The 20,392-nt window shown below is 41.0% G+C and overlaps 1 protein-coding gene across 1 annotated transcript; it reads left to right on the top strand.

Moving 5' to 3' along the window:
• The first annotated feature begins 11,281 nt into the window (after window positions 1-11,281).
• LOC146001238 (uncharacterized) lies at window positions 11,282-19,309 on the top strand. The gene is made up of 2 exons (XM_083138544.1): window positions 11,282-11,556; window positions 16,746-19,309. Exons 1-2 carry the CDS (start codon window positions 11,454-11,456, stop codon window positions 18,008-18,010), a joined length of 1,368 nt encoding a protein of 455 aa, XP_082994670.1. The 5' UTR covers window positions 11,282-11,453; the 3' UTR covers window positions 18,011-19,309.
• The last annotated feature ends 1,083 nt before the right edge of the window (window positions 19,310-20,392 follow it).

The raw sequence follows: 20,392 nt of genomic DNA, 5'->3' as shown, positions 1-20,392 counted from the left end.
TCCGTGTGATGCACTAATATGCATCAATTTGGAAGATCAGACAAGATCATTTCGAAGATAACAAACTTTCATTTTTAATGCATCAATTGAAACAGCAAAATGTGTAATTTTCTTATCATCGAAATGATCTTGTCTGATCTTCCAAATTGATGCATTTTAGTGCACCACACGGAACTTCATCTCATAAAAATACCCTTTAATACATTCCAATGTGTATTTTGACACACTAAAAGGTGCATCATTTGCAGTTTAAGCACGTTAAAGTGTTATTGAAATCAAAATATATGTGTCAATTGACACGTTTTGGGTTCTGTGTGTAGGGTCTAGGTTGATTACTATGTTACCCAGGATCGAACTTCTCAGATAGCTGCTAGGGTAACTATCTTACAGACCCTAACCTGGTCACTGGTGTAGGATTTTAATACCTTTCCTTAGTTTTTAGCAATGAAAAGGTATGGAACTTTCTTCCAACAAAAGTCGAGTTTATTAACATTAATGCACAATATACATTAATACTTAATCCCTGGCAATCCTGGATTTATGTTAACTGATGCAGATTTTTATGACAAATCCGAAATATGTAACCCTTCCAGGATTAGTCACGATTGCTTTTCGGTATCGCAAGCAACTAGAGCCGAAGCAGCAGGTTTGAGAAACTAACCAAGCAAAATTGCAGCCTCCGAAGAGCGGGCAGTTCTCCCTACAAGGTAAACTTGTGATATCGGCAATCGGGTAAGATAGCCGAAATATACAGAAAATCGGCTTCCTTTTATACTACACGGTTATTTACAAGAAACCAAGGAAACTTGGTGGATATTTGCAGGTTTCTATAGATTTACATAATTACGACATGTAAAATAGATGTTTACAATATTTACATAAAATACCTTTATAATATATTTTTCAAAGCCAAAACCGTTTATACAATGATTAATTTTGTTGTCTTAAAGAAATTCAAATTAGTTCTCGAACATTCTCAATCTTGTGCGAGTCATAGATAACGTATGCACATGCAGATGTTGCACTTTCTATTTTCAAATGGTAACATGAACAAATTCGACTGGGGCGACACAATTTCACATTAAGGAACCCACAAACGGTATCGTTTCCATCATCACTGACTTTTTCCGACTCTGAACATGACGATGATGATAAGAGCGGTAGCCGGACAAATGCGATGACATTTGAAATCTTCTACCTCTTACAAGAGAATTATGTGAAATATTGATATTTTCGAATAGAATACTGATTCCTCTCACACTTTCTCGGCTTGAGACTGGCAGGTAGCTTGTAAACGTACTTGCATTGCAACCACTTTGGCGTGTTTAAAACCAGTGTTATTCCACACATCTTCAGTCATAACTATTTTCTCATTCCCGAATTTTCGTTATTACTTTTCTCTCTTCTTTTATTTCTGGTCAGCACGGAAATGCTTCGTAAACCTTGGCTGGGAATTTGGTTCAATCAAGTTTTTGAGCATGAGCTAGAGGCAACAGACACATTTTGAAGTCACCTGTTTCTTCATACGTGCTAATACACTTTTCAACTCTCTCCTCGATTTTAATGTCACGCTTCTTCCTTTTCTGACCTTCTATAGATTAAGATCAATCTGCATGTACTTGACGTTGGTGTCTTCTGCATGGCTCATGACGCAGGACAGAACATCCTGAATATTTGGATGCGGTCTTCCAAGCCACCTATTTATTTTGTTGTTCCAATCTTCTACAGCATTATTAGTTCTGTGCTGGCTTTGGTTAGGTTAGGTCCTGAAAGTCGCAATTGTTATACCATTAATTTGTAAATTGACCTTCACCGTCAAAATCATCGCAATTGTCCTAGATTCGTGACAGCGCACTGGCCCTTGTCACAGGTATTTTTGTAGCTAGAATTGTTCTTTTGTTCCAACTTCCTCTTCAACTTCGTTTTGGGTTGGACGTCTTGGATGTTTTTAGGGATGCTTTCTGCTGGTGGTATTGTGCTGGTGCCTTCTTTACGACAGTCTTTGATGTCGACGCAACGGAAGAATTAGGAAACGACACCTGAGCCACGCATAGTATTCCCTTTTACCTCTTCTAGCTGTACTGTGGATGTTTGGGCATCTGTGGTTGTGGAAGGCATAAAATTATGCTCGGGCAGACTTGTTCCTTCAGAGGATAAACATATGTGTAACGGAAGTTACTGCCTTGAAAATGTTTCCAAACGTGAATTTATTTATTTTTCTCACCCTTCCCCCCTCGTAGAAATAATAGGATTTTAGGGATATGAAAAACGAACGATCCAAAGGCTGTAGTCGATGTGTGGTATACCTTGGTATATGTCATACGTTTGTCGTTCTCTCACAAAAAGGCTCTTGTGTGACGCATGGTCATCCAAAGAAGTAAACAGGATCCACGAATGCGGTGGGTCTGAAAGTGACGAAGCCAAGAGAGAAAGGCTTCTTCGTTGATTCACCTAGGAATCAACGAACCATTGGAGAAACCGTCAGAAAATGCTGGATGGTATTTCTTTCCTTCAAACATTGCCAGTGGGGGAATATACCTACCTACCTGTAGTGTTGACCCTATTCATCCCAAACAGCAACATTTTTCTGTTCATCAGTTGTATACACCAGGGCTAGATTAAGGTGGGTGCTATTGATGCTGCAGCATTAGGCCCATTCCTGAAATAGGCCCACATGAAAACAGACGAGAATTTTCCAAAAGCTGAATTTTTTTTTTTTTTTTTTTTTTGCTATATTAACCCGAAAATAAATTTTAGAATGAAATTTGGAGCCCCAATTTCGGACGCCTAGACACAGCGTTACTTATTATACAGTTACTATTATTCTTTGCGCTGTGACGTAACTATAAAGTCGTTGTGTTTATTGTTCACCGAAGATTTCAAGCATCAGGCCCTATTTCGTCTTAATCCGGCCCTAACGACGACACAAATGGCGGGAAATCTCATAACGTCTACGACAACCAAATACCATGTCACGCACAAAAGGTCTTTGAAATATCGCATATAGTACAGTAAAACACTAACAAATACAAATACCCGTATTTAAAACATAGTCTTATACCTCTACTGACTGTTAACACGAGCACTTTCTGCAATTTTCAGCAACTCCAAATACATACTTCTTGATAGTTTCTGCACCCAACAGATAGATCGGAGCACTTCCTTCAGTTCGTGTAGTTTTGTGTAGGGAGGGAACATTTGAAAAGTGATCCTATTCACCCTGTGACCCGTACCCTATTTTAGGACAAGATCGTTGGTGGGGGAAAATACCCCTGTCTCGTAGGATTTCGCACGGTGGTGTACACATGCTTTGGGACACCCTTTTATACAGATGAGTTCCCATTGTAAAAAAATTCTGATAACGCCCATGTTCCAATCAGAAGTACGGTCACGGACACGTCTGGGTTGGAACAACTCCATTGACTTTCAATACGATCACTACAACCCAGAAGTGTCCGTGACTGTAGCTAGAGCCAACGGCAAAGACAATAGCATGCAAATTGTCAATCGCTATTTATAATCTATATTTATTCTACATCTTGTTTTGTTTCAGGATGGAATTCTGTTGATACGAAGTTGATGTTGTCCTCTGCTTATTGATGTTTTTATTCCATTGCCTACAATTCGCCTACTATTACTTTTGCCGTTGGGTGTACATCAACATCCCTCGTCTGCTGTCAGTTTCTTGGCGGAAGTCTGTTTCTGTTTTCCATTTGATTCGCTGTGGTGTATTTGCCTGAGATCTGCAGCTGAACCGTCTCAGAGGCACCGGAGACGTCCACCTACCCGGCCCCGACAGGTGTAGGTGGCTTCCATTCAGGGTTTTCTTTCAATGGCGACGAAAGGGAAGGAAACGAGGCCGTTTTTCAGCAACAGACAGCTGCGAGCAAGCGGCCTTGGGTTTTGGCAGCCACCCCCTCCCCTTTCTTACGGAGTTGTCGCGTGCCTCTGCTCACCCCTTGCTCCATTTCCAAGACTCCCCCTCGCAAGAAATTCCACAGAAAGTCAAGAACTTCCTCGCAAACGAGGAATTCTGGGTATCGTGTGCTCCCCCCCCCCCCGCTTCCCTGTCGTAAGAGAAACTCCCTGATGTAAAGGGGAGTAGCAGAGTGCTCGTCTTTCAGTGTAAGCCATAAAGTTGGTTCCTTTGGGTGAGATTGAAAGAGAGAGAAACAATATTGGCAGTTTTCACGTTTCATGCATTTTCTCCACATTGCACTCTGTAAATTCCATAATGATACATTTTCAGGACCGTAAGCAGATCCGAAAATGTGTAACAAAGAGAAGATCCGAAATGCTGTTGGAGTATTACATGTGACCAACGCTATAACAGTACTACGCACAGTTATAATCAGAGCTGCAATATTCTGATCCAACTCACCGATAGATCCCTTGATCCGACAATCAGCAACACAGTTGCTTACAGACAAGACGTATACAGCTTGCAGCTTATTGTTTACGTTGAATTCTCAAAAGTATTCGAATAGCATCTACTGTATTCCGCAAATTAACATTTTTTTCCCGAATGTTCTTACACCAGCACCGCTAAACACTAAAAAAATAAAGGAAAAAGTTATGAAGTGAGCAGAGTAGTAGCCTAATTCGAGGACGAGAGCAGATTTATTCTGTTGTATGAGGAAAACCAATGTACATTTTCATTTCAGTTACTACCGTCACATTGCAATCTTCCATGATATTACACATCAGTATTCACAACCTCGGTTTAAAAATAATAACAAATTCTGCTTTAAACATTTAATTTTGTGCTGCAAAACCTTTCACAAGTGAAATGATAACTATTTTTAATTTTTCACGGTTACATCTGCCTCTAAACCTTGGAGCTTCTTCAAAAATGACTGTTTTGGTGACGCCTCTCGTTTGGAAGAACTCTGATATTTTAAATACTGAAAATTTAGATCTAATTCCTCCTATAACATTAACGCCATGACCTCGTGGGAGATATTTTCAATCCCGACCACTAGATGGCATTGCTTCTGCCTCTCGTTCTGAAACAGTGTAAGTAGATAGCTGTAATAGTATCGTTGGACCGAAGGGTTATTTTCTATTACAGATATACAGAGTAAAGTGACTGCAGTCCACACCAAGTTTCTTTTAAACGCTCTAGGCTAGGAGGGATTTATTTTTCCCAGAATTCCGAAACAAGATCACGTCATTCTTTTGCCTAAATGGGACCTACATAGCAGTAACATATGAACATCTTCCTGATCCTTAGTTCCACTTTCCCGTGCCTCTAGCATCGACCTTTCGCCCTGGGTGTGATCATGGCTCCCCTGAGCCTCTGAACAGACCCTACTTCCCCCCCCCCCCCTTCATCCAACTGCGAGTCTTGGGCAACAAAGAAGAGGCCCCGTGCCCCGGGTGGCGCTCCGGAAAGAATTTCCGAAAAGAACTGACAAAGACTCCGCATAAGACGCAGTTCCAAGGAGCCACAAAGACGTCGGAGCATGTGCTCCGGAACCCCCCTCTCCTTTCCTTCCATCCTGTTCACGCAACCAGAATTTCCTATTGAAACCGTCCTTTTTTTCTCTCGATCGCATCGTACCAAGGCGCACAGGTATTCGGCACGGGCCCCCTTTTCTGCGACACACCTGTGAGGCCACGTTCCTTCCATGAAAGGCGAGAAACTCGAATTTTCTACTCAAAAGCTATCCTCTGGGTATGGACTAGGAAGAGTTACCTAACGATCTTTCGTTGCCTGTTCAAGAACATATCAGCAGCGGAGACGGAAGATATAAAACTATACACCCGGGTTGCAACAATAGTTATTTATAATCTATTGGAATGTTATTACGTCTCAAAACATTGACGAGGATGCAGTGCAGACAGCCGGGGTTTACGGCGTCTACATGCATGTGAGGATAGTGGCGAGTTTAGATTGATCTTGTTTAGCATTTGTTATTTCTGACATTTTAGGCTAATCGCGACGATGAGAATGAATGATGATATGGAATTGATGAAGGGACACTCACAAAGAACACCCAAGCCGGGATTCAAACCCGGGACCCATGAGATTAGTTTCAAATGCGTTGTTGGACACTTTGGGACAATCAGAAAAGGATTGTTCGCTTTGTTATTGTCCTTTCGCTCTGGTTTCATTTGAGATTTATTTTCTTTTGAGATTATTTCTTCGGCTCTTGTCTTGTATTCAGTGTCTTCTACTTCCGTGCAGGAGTGGTTTGTACACCGCGCTACGGCGCCAGGGGGTCCCGGGTTCGAATCCCGGTCTGGACATGAGTGTTCTTTGTGAGTGTTCCATCATCAATTTAATCATATCATCATCATTCATCTTCATCTTCGCGATCAGCCAAAAGTGGCAGATTGCGAAGTAAAATAAACCAAATCACTCAATCCATCACATCTTCGTTAACCTTTTTCGTCGTTTGAGAGCCAGAGGAACGTCCAAGAATGCTGCTTTCAGTTTTGTTTCTATTTGGACTCAGATCAACATATCTCCACTTCTAATCCTTAGCAGGAAGGTGGAGTCACGTATCTCCAATTTACTGACTCGGTTTCGAGAGTCAGACATATTCCTAAGAATAGGCTACCTTAATTCCTCTCTTCTGTAAATTTGATAAATTGGAGTTACGTCTGTCTCTCTGGAGAGTAATATTCCACACACTGTGAAAAATGGAATAGTAGCATTAAATTAATACACTCAGAGAACTAAATGCATCATATTGACTGATGCACCAGAATGCATCGATTGATGCACCAAAGTGTGTTTTGTAGCTTCTTCAAAGAATGAGATTCATATTTGATGCATTTGGGTGCATTTTTGTATGTCGTGAAAGAAACACCAAAGTGTATCATTTGATTCAAGTGAGGATTTATTTCAGTCGAGGTGCACTTCAATGCATCAGTTGATGCGTTTTGATGCACCAGAATGCATCTTTTTTGATGATGATGCACTTAAACGTTTCGTCTGAGCTACATCGTCGCCGTTTTCTGGCTTTCGAGGTGGGAGCCCGTTGCTGCTTCTTTTCAAGTAACTCTTCTCTTGTCATCTGATGCTGGATCAACACGGAAACTTTTGGAGCCCCCTTCGAGAATCGATCCCGGAACCGTTCGCACCGAAGGCGAGAGCTCCATCTGTTTGGCTACGCGAGAGCCAGAAAGAGGATACGAGATCGTAAAATAAAGCATTAGCAGAACTGAATTTGCACTGAGTATTCGCAACGTCGACACTGGGCAAATTTACACCACACCACTAGCAAATTCAGCGGAAGGGGTGGCAAACGACGTTTTTGCGCAACGCAATTTCCTCCACCTGGACACGAGAAGCCAACTGCGTCAACACAAAAAAGAGGGATGAAAAGATTTCGCAGGTCCCTCCTTCCCTTTTCTTCGACGCTGAATCACCCCACTCGCTGAAGGAACCGGAACTTCTCAAAAGTTAACCCCCCCCCCTCCCTTTACACTGCTCGAACCAGGTCATCCTACTTCTCCAGAACATCCTGTGAGCAGGCCCGCCCTCTGTGATGCAAATTAAAATTGGTGGATGTGGAGGGGACATTATGCACCCCTCAACCGCGCTAAGAAATTTATCATTTGTTTCCTTCATATCTGCGAACTCAGGCTACGCAATTACTAAAGCTATATAGGAGAGGAAGTTCCACGTCTAAATTTGGGTGCTATAGTGGTATGAGGAGCAGTGAGTACAACCCTTAAAAGGTTCGCTTCAATTGATGGACTGATTCGGATGGTTGCTTGTTGGGAATTGGTGTTTGGACGTTCAGAATATTTTCCCGTAGTGTTTCATAGCAAAGATTTCTCATCCACACTACTACAAATCTTGCTATTGTTAATGCAGTGTATTTCGTGCAGCATCTGAATGTACTGGAACGAGTCAAGGAAGGGAGAAATTGGCACAGTTCGATCTGGTATCGATTTGCTTTCTTACTACAATTTTCTTCCACTTTTGGCGAAGAAGAGGATGAACAGTGAAAAGTTGAAAGTGGTAAATCATAAACACATATGGACAGCACACTGTGCTGTACTGAGACATCCTGATATGTATGTGGGTGCAATGAAAGTACGTTTATCCCAGGCCAAAATACAACATCCAGATAGATTCATCTGTTTATCAATGCGAAGAATACTTTCAGGTTACCGTGTAAGACGTCAGTAACTACAATTTCAGAGGGCCTCCCCGATGGCACAGTGGTAGCGTCGTCGCCTTGTAATCAAGGGGTCCCGGGTTCGATACCCGGTGCAGGCACATAGTGGTTCGGATTCCACTTTAAACTGTAGGTCCAGTCTCGATTAGCCTTACTGTGCATAAAGTGGACTTAAAACACCAACTTAATAACAATGAAACTTCAGAAATTGATTTACGTATGTCATCTACAATGTCAATTAAAACTTGGGAGTCAATTTATACAATATACACAGCCTAGCGCCATAATTTATTCTAGATAATATGAATTCAATACAGATGCAAGTTAGCCGAGGAGAATAATTTGTTTGAACGAGAAGAATGGAATTTGTAACTAAAGCAAATCTGAGATTCTCTATAGCCGTTGCCTCTTAAGGACATCACAACAAATCTATGTCCAAGATACCTTACACCTTGAAGAGGTTTTCTCGGGCTATCAGCCAGGTGATTTCCGGATAGGCTTGGAGCTTTCGAGAGCTCGGAAGCCTATCCGAAAATCCCCTGGCTGATTACCAGAGAAAACCTCTTCAATATTCACCACCAGGAAAGCTTCAAGAATTATTACCTTACACCTTGTTGGAGAAGAGTGCCGACAATACTCTAAATTCCTATTGAAATATAGACGTCTATAGGACATGTACTACAAGCAGGCTTGCCAACCCACCCGGAATCGAACTAACTCTCCCGGACACATTTTGTTATCTCCCGGAATGTCGACATTTAGAATTGTTGTATTTTTAATTCTTATCTTATTATTTTCTCTTTTTTTTGGTATGCATTTTATGATCGACGAAATTTGTTATTGCGCAAAAGAAACAAACCTCACAATAATATTTCGTAAAGTTTTCATTGTGAAAAATGAGTCATTGTTTAAGTAAGTGTGAGGAGGAAGAAATAAAAAGTTTAACACATTGTTGCGCCAATGTGTCTACACAAGAGCTGCAGAAATCGAAAACAAAGGAATTGTTGCATCAAAGTCTCGAGACACTTTTATTTACCTCCAAACAATTTTGCTTCATTATGCAGATTTATTTCGTACTGTTAGAATGGGATTAATAGCGTGCGTGTTGCGCGCGAGAAAATAAAATAAAGTTTTACTTATTTGTTTACTTCAGCTTGTGGTTGTTAGGTTGTTTTGATCAAGTTGATTGAATTTTGTATTCACAGTAGCAAAACCACAGATGATATTAAATTCATAGAACATATTAATCTAAAGGGTTTGAAGACTGTAAAGATCTCTTTCTGGAATTTTAATTTTTAAAGTTGGCAAGCCTAACTACAAGTCTCTTGACTGCATGTACTTGAGCTTATTCTATGATTTCAATCGAGGCTGCCTCTGTTGCTCAATGCTCAGATACAAGAGTGACGCATCGCAATCGCATCACCTTGCCCCAAGCAGCACCTGGTCCTCTTCTCAGGGCTCGCTTGTTTAGGCAACGATTGCGCCACACGATGGGCCTGACCCCCCTACTTGTCGCCCCCCCCCTCCCATCTTCCTTTTTGCAACCGATTCTAGCAGCGTTGCCAACTTAAGTTTTAAGCCCTTAGAGACCTCTCTTAAGATAATTGTTTGAGATTTAAGTCCACTTTATGTACAGACAGGCTAATCGGGACTGGACCTACAGCTTAAAGTGGAATCCGAACCACTATATGCCTCCACCGGGTATCGAACCCGGGACCCCTTGATTACAAGGCGACGACGCTACCACTGTGCCATCGGGGAGGCCCTGGACCTACAGTTTAAAGTGGAGTCCGGACCAGTATGTGCCTCCACCTGATATCGGATCTGGGGCTCCTTGATATCAGGCAAAGACGTTACCACTACGCTATCGGGGAGGAACTGGTCCACGTATTAGAGTTTGCATGTTTTGTATAATTTTCTAAAAATTAATGCATTTCTTTTACACATTAACTCATGCTACTGTGGTCTTAGTACAGACAAGCTCGGATAAAAATGAAATGAAATTGGAGCTTAAATGAATGTATACATTTATTGAAGGGACAACTACACAAAATTTGATATGAATAAATGAGCCGACCATTCGTGTTGGAGTTGTTAGCATGTCGTGTCTACGACGCAAAGACAATCCCGGGCTGTGCATAGGCGTATTTGTAAGTGCACCTACATCAATATCATTAGTCATTACTTATTCTGATCGTCGCGTTTAGCCAAACGTGAATGAATTGCGATGCTAAATAACAAAAATGAAATCAACTCGACATGAATGACTGAATTAAAACCGTGGATTCGTCATCACATAAGCTATTTACAACTGTCAGATTACAACGGGGCCAAGCTCCTTAACACATGTCTCTGATGACTAAATTCTCCTTACTTACCCTGGTTAAAAGTTGAGGCTGTGAAGGGGCGCTCAGCACAAATAACAACAAAACACAGGACAACACAATTCTACAGAGAATTAATTACATCCCGGGTTCGAATCCCTGCCTTGGTATGGATGTTGTTGTGAGCGTCTCCTCATTAATGTCATCATATCATCACTCATCCTCATCTTCGCGATTAGCCACATTTGGCAGTGTAAAATAAACCAAATCAATCTAAATGAATCAAGAATTAACAATACTGGCGGTAGCTGTAAACGCCAGAGCCTCGTTAACCTTCAGGAATGCAATTTACAGGGGTGAAAAAGAGGTTGATATTTGGGATCTCTCGGAAATCACGGGCTTGAAGCTACTTGAAGCCAAACTGCGTGCGACTGCATGACGGAACAGAAGCAAAGACACGAACGCTACCTCCCCTTCTGAAGCAACCTCTCCAACAGAAGTATATCTCCGGCTAATAGTGTTCCCCGCGCAGGCGTTGCTTTGCACCTGTTCATTACCCCCCCTCTATTCCCCTCCGCTATGCTCCCAAATGACACCAGCGACTAACCAGGAGCGCCCCACTGCGCAAGAATAGAGGCAAGGCTCTCGCGGGATTGGTCGCAGCTGCTGCACGGTGATTGGTCGGCGAGCACGTGCGCCTCAGATTCCACCTGACGCTTCCCCCAGTGGCAGGAGGCGCTGATGGCTGTATTCCTGGCTTCGAGGAGGGGGGAGGGGGTATGGGGGGGAAGGTTATTTGGGCCGGTGGCTTACGGTTGTTGCCTCAGTCGAGAAGTAGCTTCGAAGTGAGAAGGTTTAGTTGGATCGGAACGCGAGCTGAGTCGAATGTGTGTGAGAAATAGGTGATAGTTGGGAAGCACAGTGTGAGAAACGGAACTGTTTTGTTTGACCGATTGTTGCGAAAGGTATCGTCAAACTGGGGCCAAACGTCATGCCTCGATCTTTTCTTATCAAGAAGCACAACTACAGCCACTGTCCTTTGAAGAAGAGGCCGGTGCAGCTGTTCAAAGAGGAATATCTGGATGATGACAAAGGTGAGTTATTTATTGTCCTTGTTTGTGTACTATTGTTCCTGTTTGGTCTTGGCTTCGGTGTCATATCTAAGCAAGGATGCTTAAATTTGGCAATGCCGAGAATCGAACTCGTGACTTGATCAGTTTACGACATACGATCTTTTCCCTTCCCGGCTCCTGCAAGTAAATGATATTCTTCCAAGAATTCAGTCTAGCATGTTCAGTGAACAATACCCCCAATTGTTTCCGTATCGCCTGCCACAGGTTGATGAAAGCAACACAATGGTATGATGTGTCAACAATCGCTGTTCATTCCGAACAATCTCATTTGCAGCACGAAGTGCAGAAGCTAGAACTTCTCATTGTTGGGAACGTTGTTACATCTGTTTCTAAATATATGATTGTTTCAAGACGTTCTGCAATACGAACCAGACATGAGGAATGTAAAACGTTCGTCACAAATACAAACTGCACGATGTTGCGGAAACAAGTTGGAACAAGTTTTTCTTTTTGGGAACATGCGGTTCTTGTCATGATACTCTGAAGATATGCGTTCATTGGGAACGATGCAAACCAAATATTTCACTTAGATTGTTCTTGAGGTGCTAACGATTCAGGGCAAAGTCTTAAGAAGTTTTGAATGATAGTCGAGAATTAGCTATAGCGTGGAGAAAAAACGATAGAATAGCGTACTATATTATTTCCATACATATTAGGCCTATTTGTTACTTCATACAGCACTACGAATTATTAGAACGTATTGAGCGTATTGGTCACGAGTTCGAATCACGGCATGGTTATGTTTGATCAATTCATGTCGTTTCAATTCACCATTCAGCAACATTTTTTGTGCCTATTGAAAATAATCTCACTTCTCTTCTCTTTAAAACTGGTAATAGTAAATTATTCCATTTATAATTTCGGCAGCCTACAAAATTGTTTTTCCGGAGTAATTATATCAGATATAATACAATAAAAGTAATGTATAAAATACAAAAATATTATAGGTACAATTGCGTTGCTAATTGCTTAGCGCTCTAGATTTTTGGTGCGAGCGATCGCTGTTTCTATATCCTGTGGGAGCCCAAATATTTCGATATGAATCCAGCAACGCGAGGATACTTAGCAAGTAGTAACGATGTAGACCGCCGGATAATATGTGAAGTTTGTATCTCGTTTCGACATACGAACAACAAAGTAACGTTGCTGTGGTTTTTCGTCATAGAGCTCGGGAATGTACTCAATTTTCAAATACTTCGTCAAAATGTAAAAATTAGCTTTACTTTAGTTTCATTACAATCTCGTGTATAACTCTTATAACCATTAAGCATTTGTTTAAAATACATTTCTCCCACAAAAGCAGTATCAATTTAGTTCATTTACATTTAATTATAACCTGGCTTGGAATTAATGGCATTTGGTATATTTTTAATATCTGATTCGTTCTTTTTGTTGTCCTGAGTAGTAGTTTGTTTCACAATACGGGACTAATAAAATAAATGGACAGAGACGATATTTGTTGGACTTGGGAGCATTTTTCGCCGTATATGTTTTCAAAATTGTGGAGAATCTTTGTGTATTTGCTATTGTCTGGATATTTGTAGGTTTACGGTGCTAAGAAATAATAATATGCAGAAAATCTAAAATTTGTCAATCGACACACACACACGTATAATTTTTTCACGTCAACATTGATTTGATTCGAGTTTGTGTGCCGCAACAATGAATGAAATCTCCACGAACGTATTATATAAATGACACTTAAGTGAGTCTTTGATAACGTAAAATTTCGGTGGAAATTTCAGAACTTCAGGGGGAAGGATCTATAAACAATGTATTGTTCTTGGGTCACATACGTGAAAGTGTATAAAAATATATAGTCTGTTTCCCTTTAGAACCAGATAGTTTTTATTTGTTGCACTTTAAAATCATTGTTAGGTTTTCGTACTGTTTTTGTCATTCATGGCCTCTATAGTGACTCACGTATATGTGCAGACCTATATGGCGCGTAGTGGTTCCACACAGCTCGCTCCGACGCCCGGCGTCCCGGGATCCAATCCCGTTCTGTACACAGTTATTCTTTGTGAGTATCCCTTCATCAATTGCATCACGTCAACCCTCATTCTTATCATCGCGATTAGCCAAAATAGGCAGGAAAGCGACGCCAAGTAAAAGGCCGACTTATTAATATATAAAGAATGTCATTTTTAATAAATTTAAAAGGGTTTCCCCGATGGCGTAGTGGAAATCTTGTCACCTTGTAAGCAAGGGGTCCCAGGTTCGATACCCGATGGAGGCACATAGTGATTCGGATCTTGTTTTAAACTGTAGGACCAGTTCAGATTAGACTATATGTGCATAAAGTGGACTTAAAACAATAATTCAATCAATTCAATTCAATAAATTTAAGCTCATTTTTGAGAACTTTGAAAACAATTTCGGAATCCTTCTAATAACGATAACGGAGCCTGCTTTGAGGGAAGTCGCTCAATGACCTGAAGAATATGAATCGCGAACAGCTCTGGCCACTTTTGCATCTTCTTTCCCTGCATAATCTTCTCGCAGGGACTCCGAGTAGAACTGGTTCCGGATGCAGATGCCGTTACATTTCTTCGCCTCCCACCAGATCGGCAATGATTTGTTTTAGATGAGGAACCATTATTGACATTAATGCCGAAGACCGGGGAGAGAGAGAGAGAGAGAGAGGCAGAGAAATTAATAGCAGCTTGTCAAGTTTCGTCGCCTGAACCTTTGAACTGACCTTAGGGATTTACAGTGACCGCCTATACTCTCGGGGTAATATTTCCGGTTCCTGTAACCTGTAATTACTGTATTGGTGTCGAAAAGGGGGCGTTGACTCTGCGAGATGCCATTCTTGTGTTTGTCCCCTAATGCGTTCATGTGGTAATGGAGGATTAGGATTGTGGTCAGGTCAAACCCGAAAATCTAGCTGAGAAGTGGCTCGTTCCATCTCTGGCTTCTTGAAAGATCTGATTGCTAAGAGTTTCCTGATTGAAGAGTTCGCGGATTGAATTTGATTTGGCCTTGTTGAACCTGTACCTAACAGATTCAATATTCTATGTACGGTTCGCACTGTAGGTACTGCCTCTTCCTTGCTTGATGTGTAGATGTTTTCTGTGGATAACTTCTTTAGTTAAACTATTTTTTCTTTCCTTCCATCTGGCGCCGGAGTGGTAACACTGTCGTCTTGTAATCAAGAATTACCGGGTTCGTTCCCAGAATCCTTGCACAGTGATTCGGATCCCACTTTAATCTGTAGGTCCAGGCCCGATTGGACTATCTGTTATTCTTATTGTTTAAAGGGAAATTATTAGACTTGCTCTGGTGCTTCTAAACTATTCGTAATATCTCGATAACATTTTATGGTATCCCGGTTAATCTGGACATTTAAAGTTTTCGAAAATTCATCTTATATTGAAAAACCGTTATGATATTCCAAATTCTGAAATAGAATATATATCGGTTAAGAAATCTTCCGGAGCATTCAAGAATTTTGTGTGGTGATGTTTATGATAGTTTCGTGGCACCGGAAGTCTATTTTCTATCAAAACGTATCAGACACTTTTGAATGCCGTACAAGGAATTCTTAAAAAGATATGTGATTCTTAAGAATTGGGAATAAGAGTGAGTTTGAGTTTTAAGTCCACTTTGTGATAGGCTAATTAGGACTGGAACTACAGTTTAAAGTGGGATCCCAACGACTGCCCTATGTGTCTCCACCGGGTATCTAACTTGTGGCCTCTTGATTAAGAATAACAAAGATTTTTTTTTCGATTGATGAATTTGGTTCTTTTACTTCGCTTTTGTGCCACTTTTGACTAATCGCGAGAAGTGATGATATGATGAAATTGATGAAGGGAAACTCACAAAAAGCACCCATGTTTTCGTAAGCTCCGTCGTAACCCTAAAGCGTATTTTTTTACTTCTTGGCGATAGGAGTCCCTCTTCCGGAACCAATTGATATTCGTGTGTTCCTAATCTCACGCCAATGGTCCCGGCGTGGGAAACGGACCTTCCTCCCATAATCGTTTTCTAGTTATGCGGGTGGCTGGGCGGAAGGGGAACACGCTGCCAAGGTCAGATCGGAGACCTCGGCCTCCTTATCCACATTTTCTCGCTTTTGTTCCTTCGCGTTGCCCTCTGGGCGCGAGCGATGCGGGCAGGGTGGCCGCTGGACAAAGCTCTTCCCAATGGGGCAAACGAGAAACACTTTCTCGTGGGTTCGGGGTCTGCGGTTGTTCCGCCGATAAGTGGCTTTTAACTGGTTTAAATGGAAGCCTTCGCTATCGCGGTTCTCGTGTGTGAAAATGAGCATAGCTATTTCGCCTATCGCTGGAGAGTTCGTTCGGTACACCTTCATACAAAACAAGGGAAGTCGATCTCACTTTAGTGAACATAAAACCGGATGTGTTGGTCATTGATAGAACATGTGGCGTCCTTCTTGACTGAATGGTCAACGTTACGTCGGAGGTACCAGGTTTCGAACCCTGTTTGTTGCCTGATTTAGCTACATCGTCTCGATTAACCCAATAGGTAGAGGAGTGACGCAAAATGACCGAAATTGGTGGAATGAAAGACAAGCATGTTTTTTCTTTGCATTTACGCTTGTCTCCAACTTGACATGGTTATAAGTACTTGAAAAACTTATTGTAGGCTGCTTAAACATCTTGGAGCGAAATGTTTCTTAGGATTAGAACAACAAAAAAGTGATTTAGCACTTGTTTACCTGTAAATGTGCAACAAATGATTGTTCATCCACACAATTTTTCTAAAACGTAATTCTGGCCATATCAGGTAGATTTGTTTAAACATGCGCCTCCTCGAAGGTGTAGTGGTAACGTCGTTGTCTTGTGATCAAGGGGTCCTGGGTTCGACGCCAGGTGGAGGCACATAGTGGTTCATATTGCACTTTGAGCTGTAGGTCCAGTCTTTGCCTAATGTAGACTTAAAGAAATACTGAAACTTTATTTTACAAATGCCAAATAATTGTCACAATTACAATATTCCAGTAAATTCTGAAAAATTATTTCAAATAATATTTTCAGTGTATAAAATCTTTACTTGTAAAGTAAAGAAAACTCTTTATCTGGTACTCGTTACACTATTTTTAGATACATGTACTGTTATGTTGCATATATGTAAGGTAGGTTGGGCGACTTTCACTAATGAATTGTATTTGTCCTTCACAGATATCGCTGACGACAACTCTGAACCAGAGAACCTGAGCACGAAACCCGAGGATCTGAGCCTCACCGCCACGCAGTACAAGCTGCACTCCTCCGCCCAGCAGCAGAAGTCCCTGACGCCCCCTCCGGCAGTGGCCCTCATATCGTTCAAGGCAGATCACGGGGACCCACCCTCTCTCCCGGCGTCGAACCACGGAGTCCTGCATCCTCTGCCGGTGCACCCGATCAAGTCCAGCGGAGGTCCTTTGGAGCCGCTCAACCTCAACACGCCCTCCGACAACCACTATGGAACGTGGCATCATCACAGGAACTTGCCCTACCCGCCGTACCTGCCGTTCAATTTTCCATACCCCAGCTTCCCCCGGCAAGGTAGCGAGATGTACGCTCAGTATCAACCCATATACCCCGTCTCGCCATCAAGGACGACGTCATTGGGGCACGAACAGTTGTCGCCTTACGCTCCTCGAGAGTCATCGCCGTCGCAATTGTCGCCGCCCTCGTTGAAGCAGGAGCACACCTCTCCAGCGTTGCCTCAGGATGTTGCCTCCAGCAAACTCTACATGCCATATCTTCCAGAGAAGCTCCAGCAGGAGAACAAAGAGTACCTGACCCACATTCCTCTCTCCCCACCGACTTCAGGGTCATACTCCCCCTCGTCGCTGTCTCCGAACAGCATCCAGTACAACCGCGCCTCGTCTTCGTCACCTCACGAGGTTGGCACCACCGTCGAAGATCTCTCTCCTAGCGGTAAGAAGAGAAAAGAAGCGCCAAGGTATCAGTGTGCGGACTGCAACAAATCCTACTCGACATTTTCGGGACTCTCAAAGCACAAGCAGTTCCACTGCGTCACCCAAGCCAAGAGATCCTTCAGCTGCAAGTACTGCGAGAAGGTGTACGTGTCCCTTGGCGCCCTGAAGATGCACATCAGGACCCACACCCTCCCCTGCAAGTGCAACCTGTGCGGGAAGGCCTTCTCGAGACCCTGGCTACTGCAGGGCCACATCAGGACCCACACCGGAGAGAAGCCCTTCTCTTGCCCACACTGTAACAGGGCCTTCGCGGACAGGTCGAACCTCAGGGCTCACCTGCAGACTCACTCAGACGTCAAGAAGTACTCCTGTAAGACGTGCAGCAAGACATTTTCCAGGATGTCTCTCTTGGCGAAACACGGCGACGGAGGCTGCCCGGGCCTTGCGACGACGCAGCAGTTGCAAATGCAGAGACAGTATGATATCATAGCCCCTGTGGTGCACGAAGAGTCAGAGTAATTGGACAGGAAACTGTGACATGAGTTGGCAACTTCTGCAAATCTGTTTTTCCATTTCCTACAAGTTGTATAATAGTAAATACAAGAAATAAAATTGGCAATAGAGTACAGGTTCTTGTAATACTGAGACTTAAAAACACAATTTCTAATCAACCAGTTCGACAATCATACCCTTTGAAACATCACATCATTATTGGACACTCTAAGATCAATTACATCACTGTTACCAGTTGAAAACTGTATCATGTTGTTTGAGGGGTAAAATCAGATCTTCATGTAAACAAATTTTGAAACTTTTCTGCAAGGGTTGTCAATTTAAAACTCATTCACCAGTGAGATGTACTAAGTCAATCACGTGTGTAATTTTTTAAATAAAAAATACAAGTGGTATTTTACTATTAAGCGATTAAGGAAAGTAGAGAATGTGTGAACACTATTTTCATTAAAATATCAAATGCAAAATCAAATATTTGTAGTAATTTATGTGCCTTAAGTATGAAGCCTGAAGTAAATATTGATATTGTAATACTTTTTTGTAATCGTTGCTCAGATTGTTTTTAAAAAATGTTAGACAATAAGTCATGTAATGTTTTCATGAATAGTTCTCAAGTTCACTGTATACCAAAAAAGTATACAATAGCTGTAGGTTTTGTATGAAAATTAATACTGATTTACTGTAGTCTAGTTTTGAATCGGTTTTTAAAAATAATCATCGAAAGCATTGCTTCAAAATGGAAAGTACAATAACTGAAATACTTAGTATTACATGTGAAGCAACGAATTTTATCAGATTATATTTTTGGAAGTTTTACATATCTTCATGTAAATTATAAAAATGTTGAATTTTCATTATTGCATTTTGAGGTTGAAAGTCAGTGTTTTTTGTACATCTTGCCATGCGTTGTTACATACCTGTACAATTATGAGCCTTGTACGCTTGTATAGTGTTTTTTGAGAGTATTCGCACCAATGTGCCAAAACTTAGCACCACTTATAGCTTTCACTCTTTGTACATACATATACATATTTATATATATTATCTATATTTCTTGAGAGAAATAAATGTATACATGATTTTATTCTAGTGAACAAACCTCATCTATTGTTAATGGGGTTGTTCAATATTTTTCAAAAGCTAGTCATTTGTGGATGAAGTGTGTACGTTGCTTTGTCCCATGCTCATGTTTTATTATTTTTTACATTATTCTGAAAGACATTTGAGCCAATGTACAGTGCCTTATTATTACAATTATTTTGTATTACTCGTTCAAGTGAATATATGAAATTATAAATTTTATACGATTGGAATAAATTTGTTAAAATATTTTAATCTTTGTGCTTTGATTCAGACTGTATAAACCCATTTCTTTTTCAAGGTGCGGTAAGACATTAGTTGAAAATTCTAATTTAAATTGTGTATAATGCAATGATTTGTTTTCATTGGTAGTTTAACATGTGTATGTAAGACAAGAAGATGGCCTTTACAGACGGTTTCTTGTTTGCCTCATCGAGTTTTGTATAATTACAGGAAAAAAAAATTGAGACTCTTGAAGGTATATATTAGAGACATCTGATATTTTAGATTTCTAACCAGAATTAATTTGCTTTAAAAAATTATATAAGTGAACAAAGGAAATTCAGGATTATTTTAAGTTTACAAGTTTCACATGTTTAACTGCCAATAAAGATTGATAACAACGTGGATTAAAATTTATACAATGTTTGTATGTAAATTGTTAAAACTAAAAAGGTTTTACAATGTAGTACGATATTTCTATATGCCTACTTAAATTTATTTGTTGTAATTTGTTGTTTCACATCAACACATGCTATGCTCGATTTGAACTTGTCGGATAATGGCAGTGGAGATTGAGACGCATTTAGTTTGGGTAATAGTATAATTCCTCCACCAAATTATCTTTAGGAAACACATTCAACATCCTTTCCGAACTGGGTGCAAATTATTAGCACGAGTCATTCCTTTCTTTTCTCTACAAGTCAATCGCGACAGTAAGGAAAGGAAAAATAAATCTAATGAAACCTCTATGCCCTGCCAGGGGTTCGAATCTTTTATGCTACACAGAAAACATTACTAATTTGTTTGAATTTTAAAAAAATACATTTCATTAAGCTTTTTAGTAATCATAGACATTTTGAACACGTTGTTTGGTAGGCCTAACTTCAAACAAATGTACAGCATTACTGTAACAGTTTTGCCCTGGTAAACAACCATTATGTTTGTCGCCTATTTGAATATACGCGTATGCTTGGTTCCCAGAAACTATACTATATTAGATGTGTCCGCACATGTTATTATTAGTTGCTATTTGTGATGAGGTATTCACCATACTTTGCATTTTCAAATTACATATAGAATTTCTTT

Source organism: Lepisma saccharinum, chromosome 17 (assembly GCF_977018435.1).
Source record: "Lepisma saccharinum chromosome 17, izLepSacc3.1, whole genome shotgun sequence".
NCBI lineage: Eukaryota > Metazoa > Arthropoda > Insecta > Zygentoma > Lepismatidae > Lepisma > Lepisma saccharinum.
This window is presented reverse-complemented; position numbering and strand designations above follow the sequence as displayed.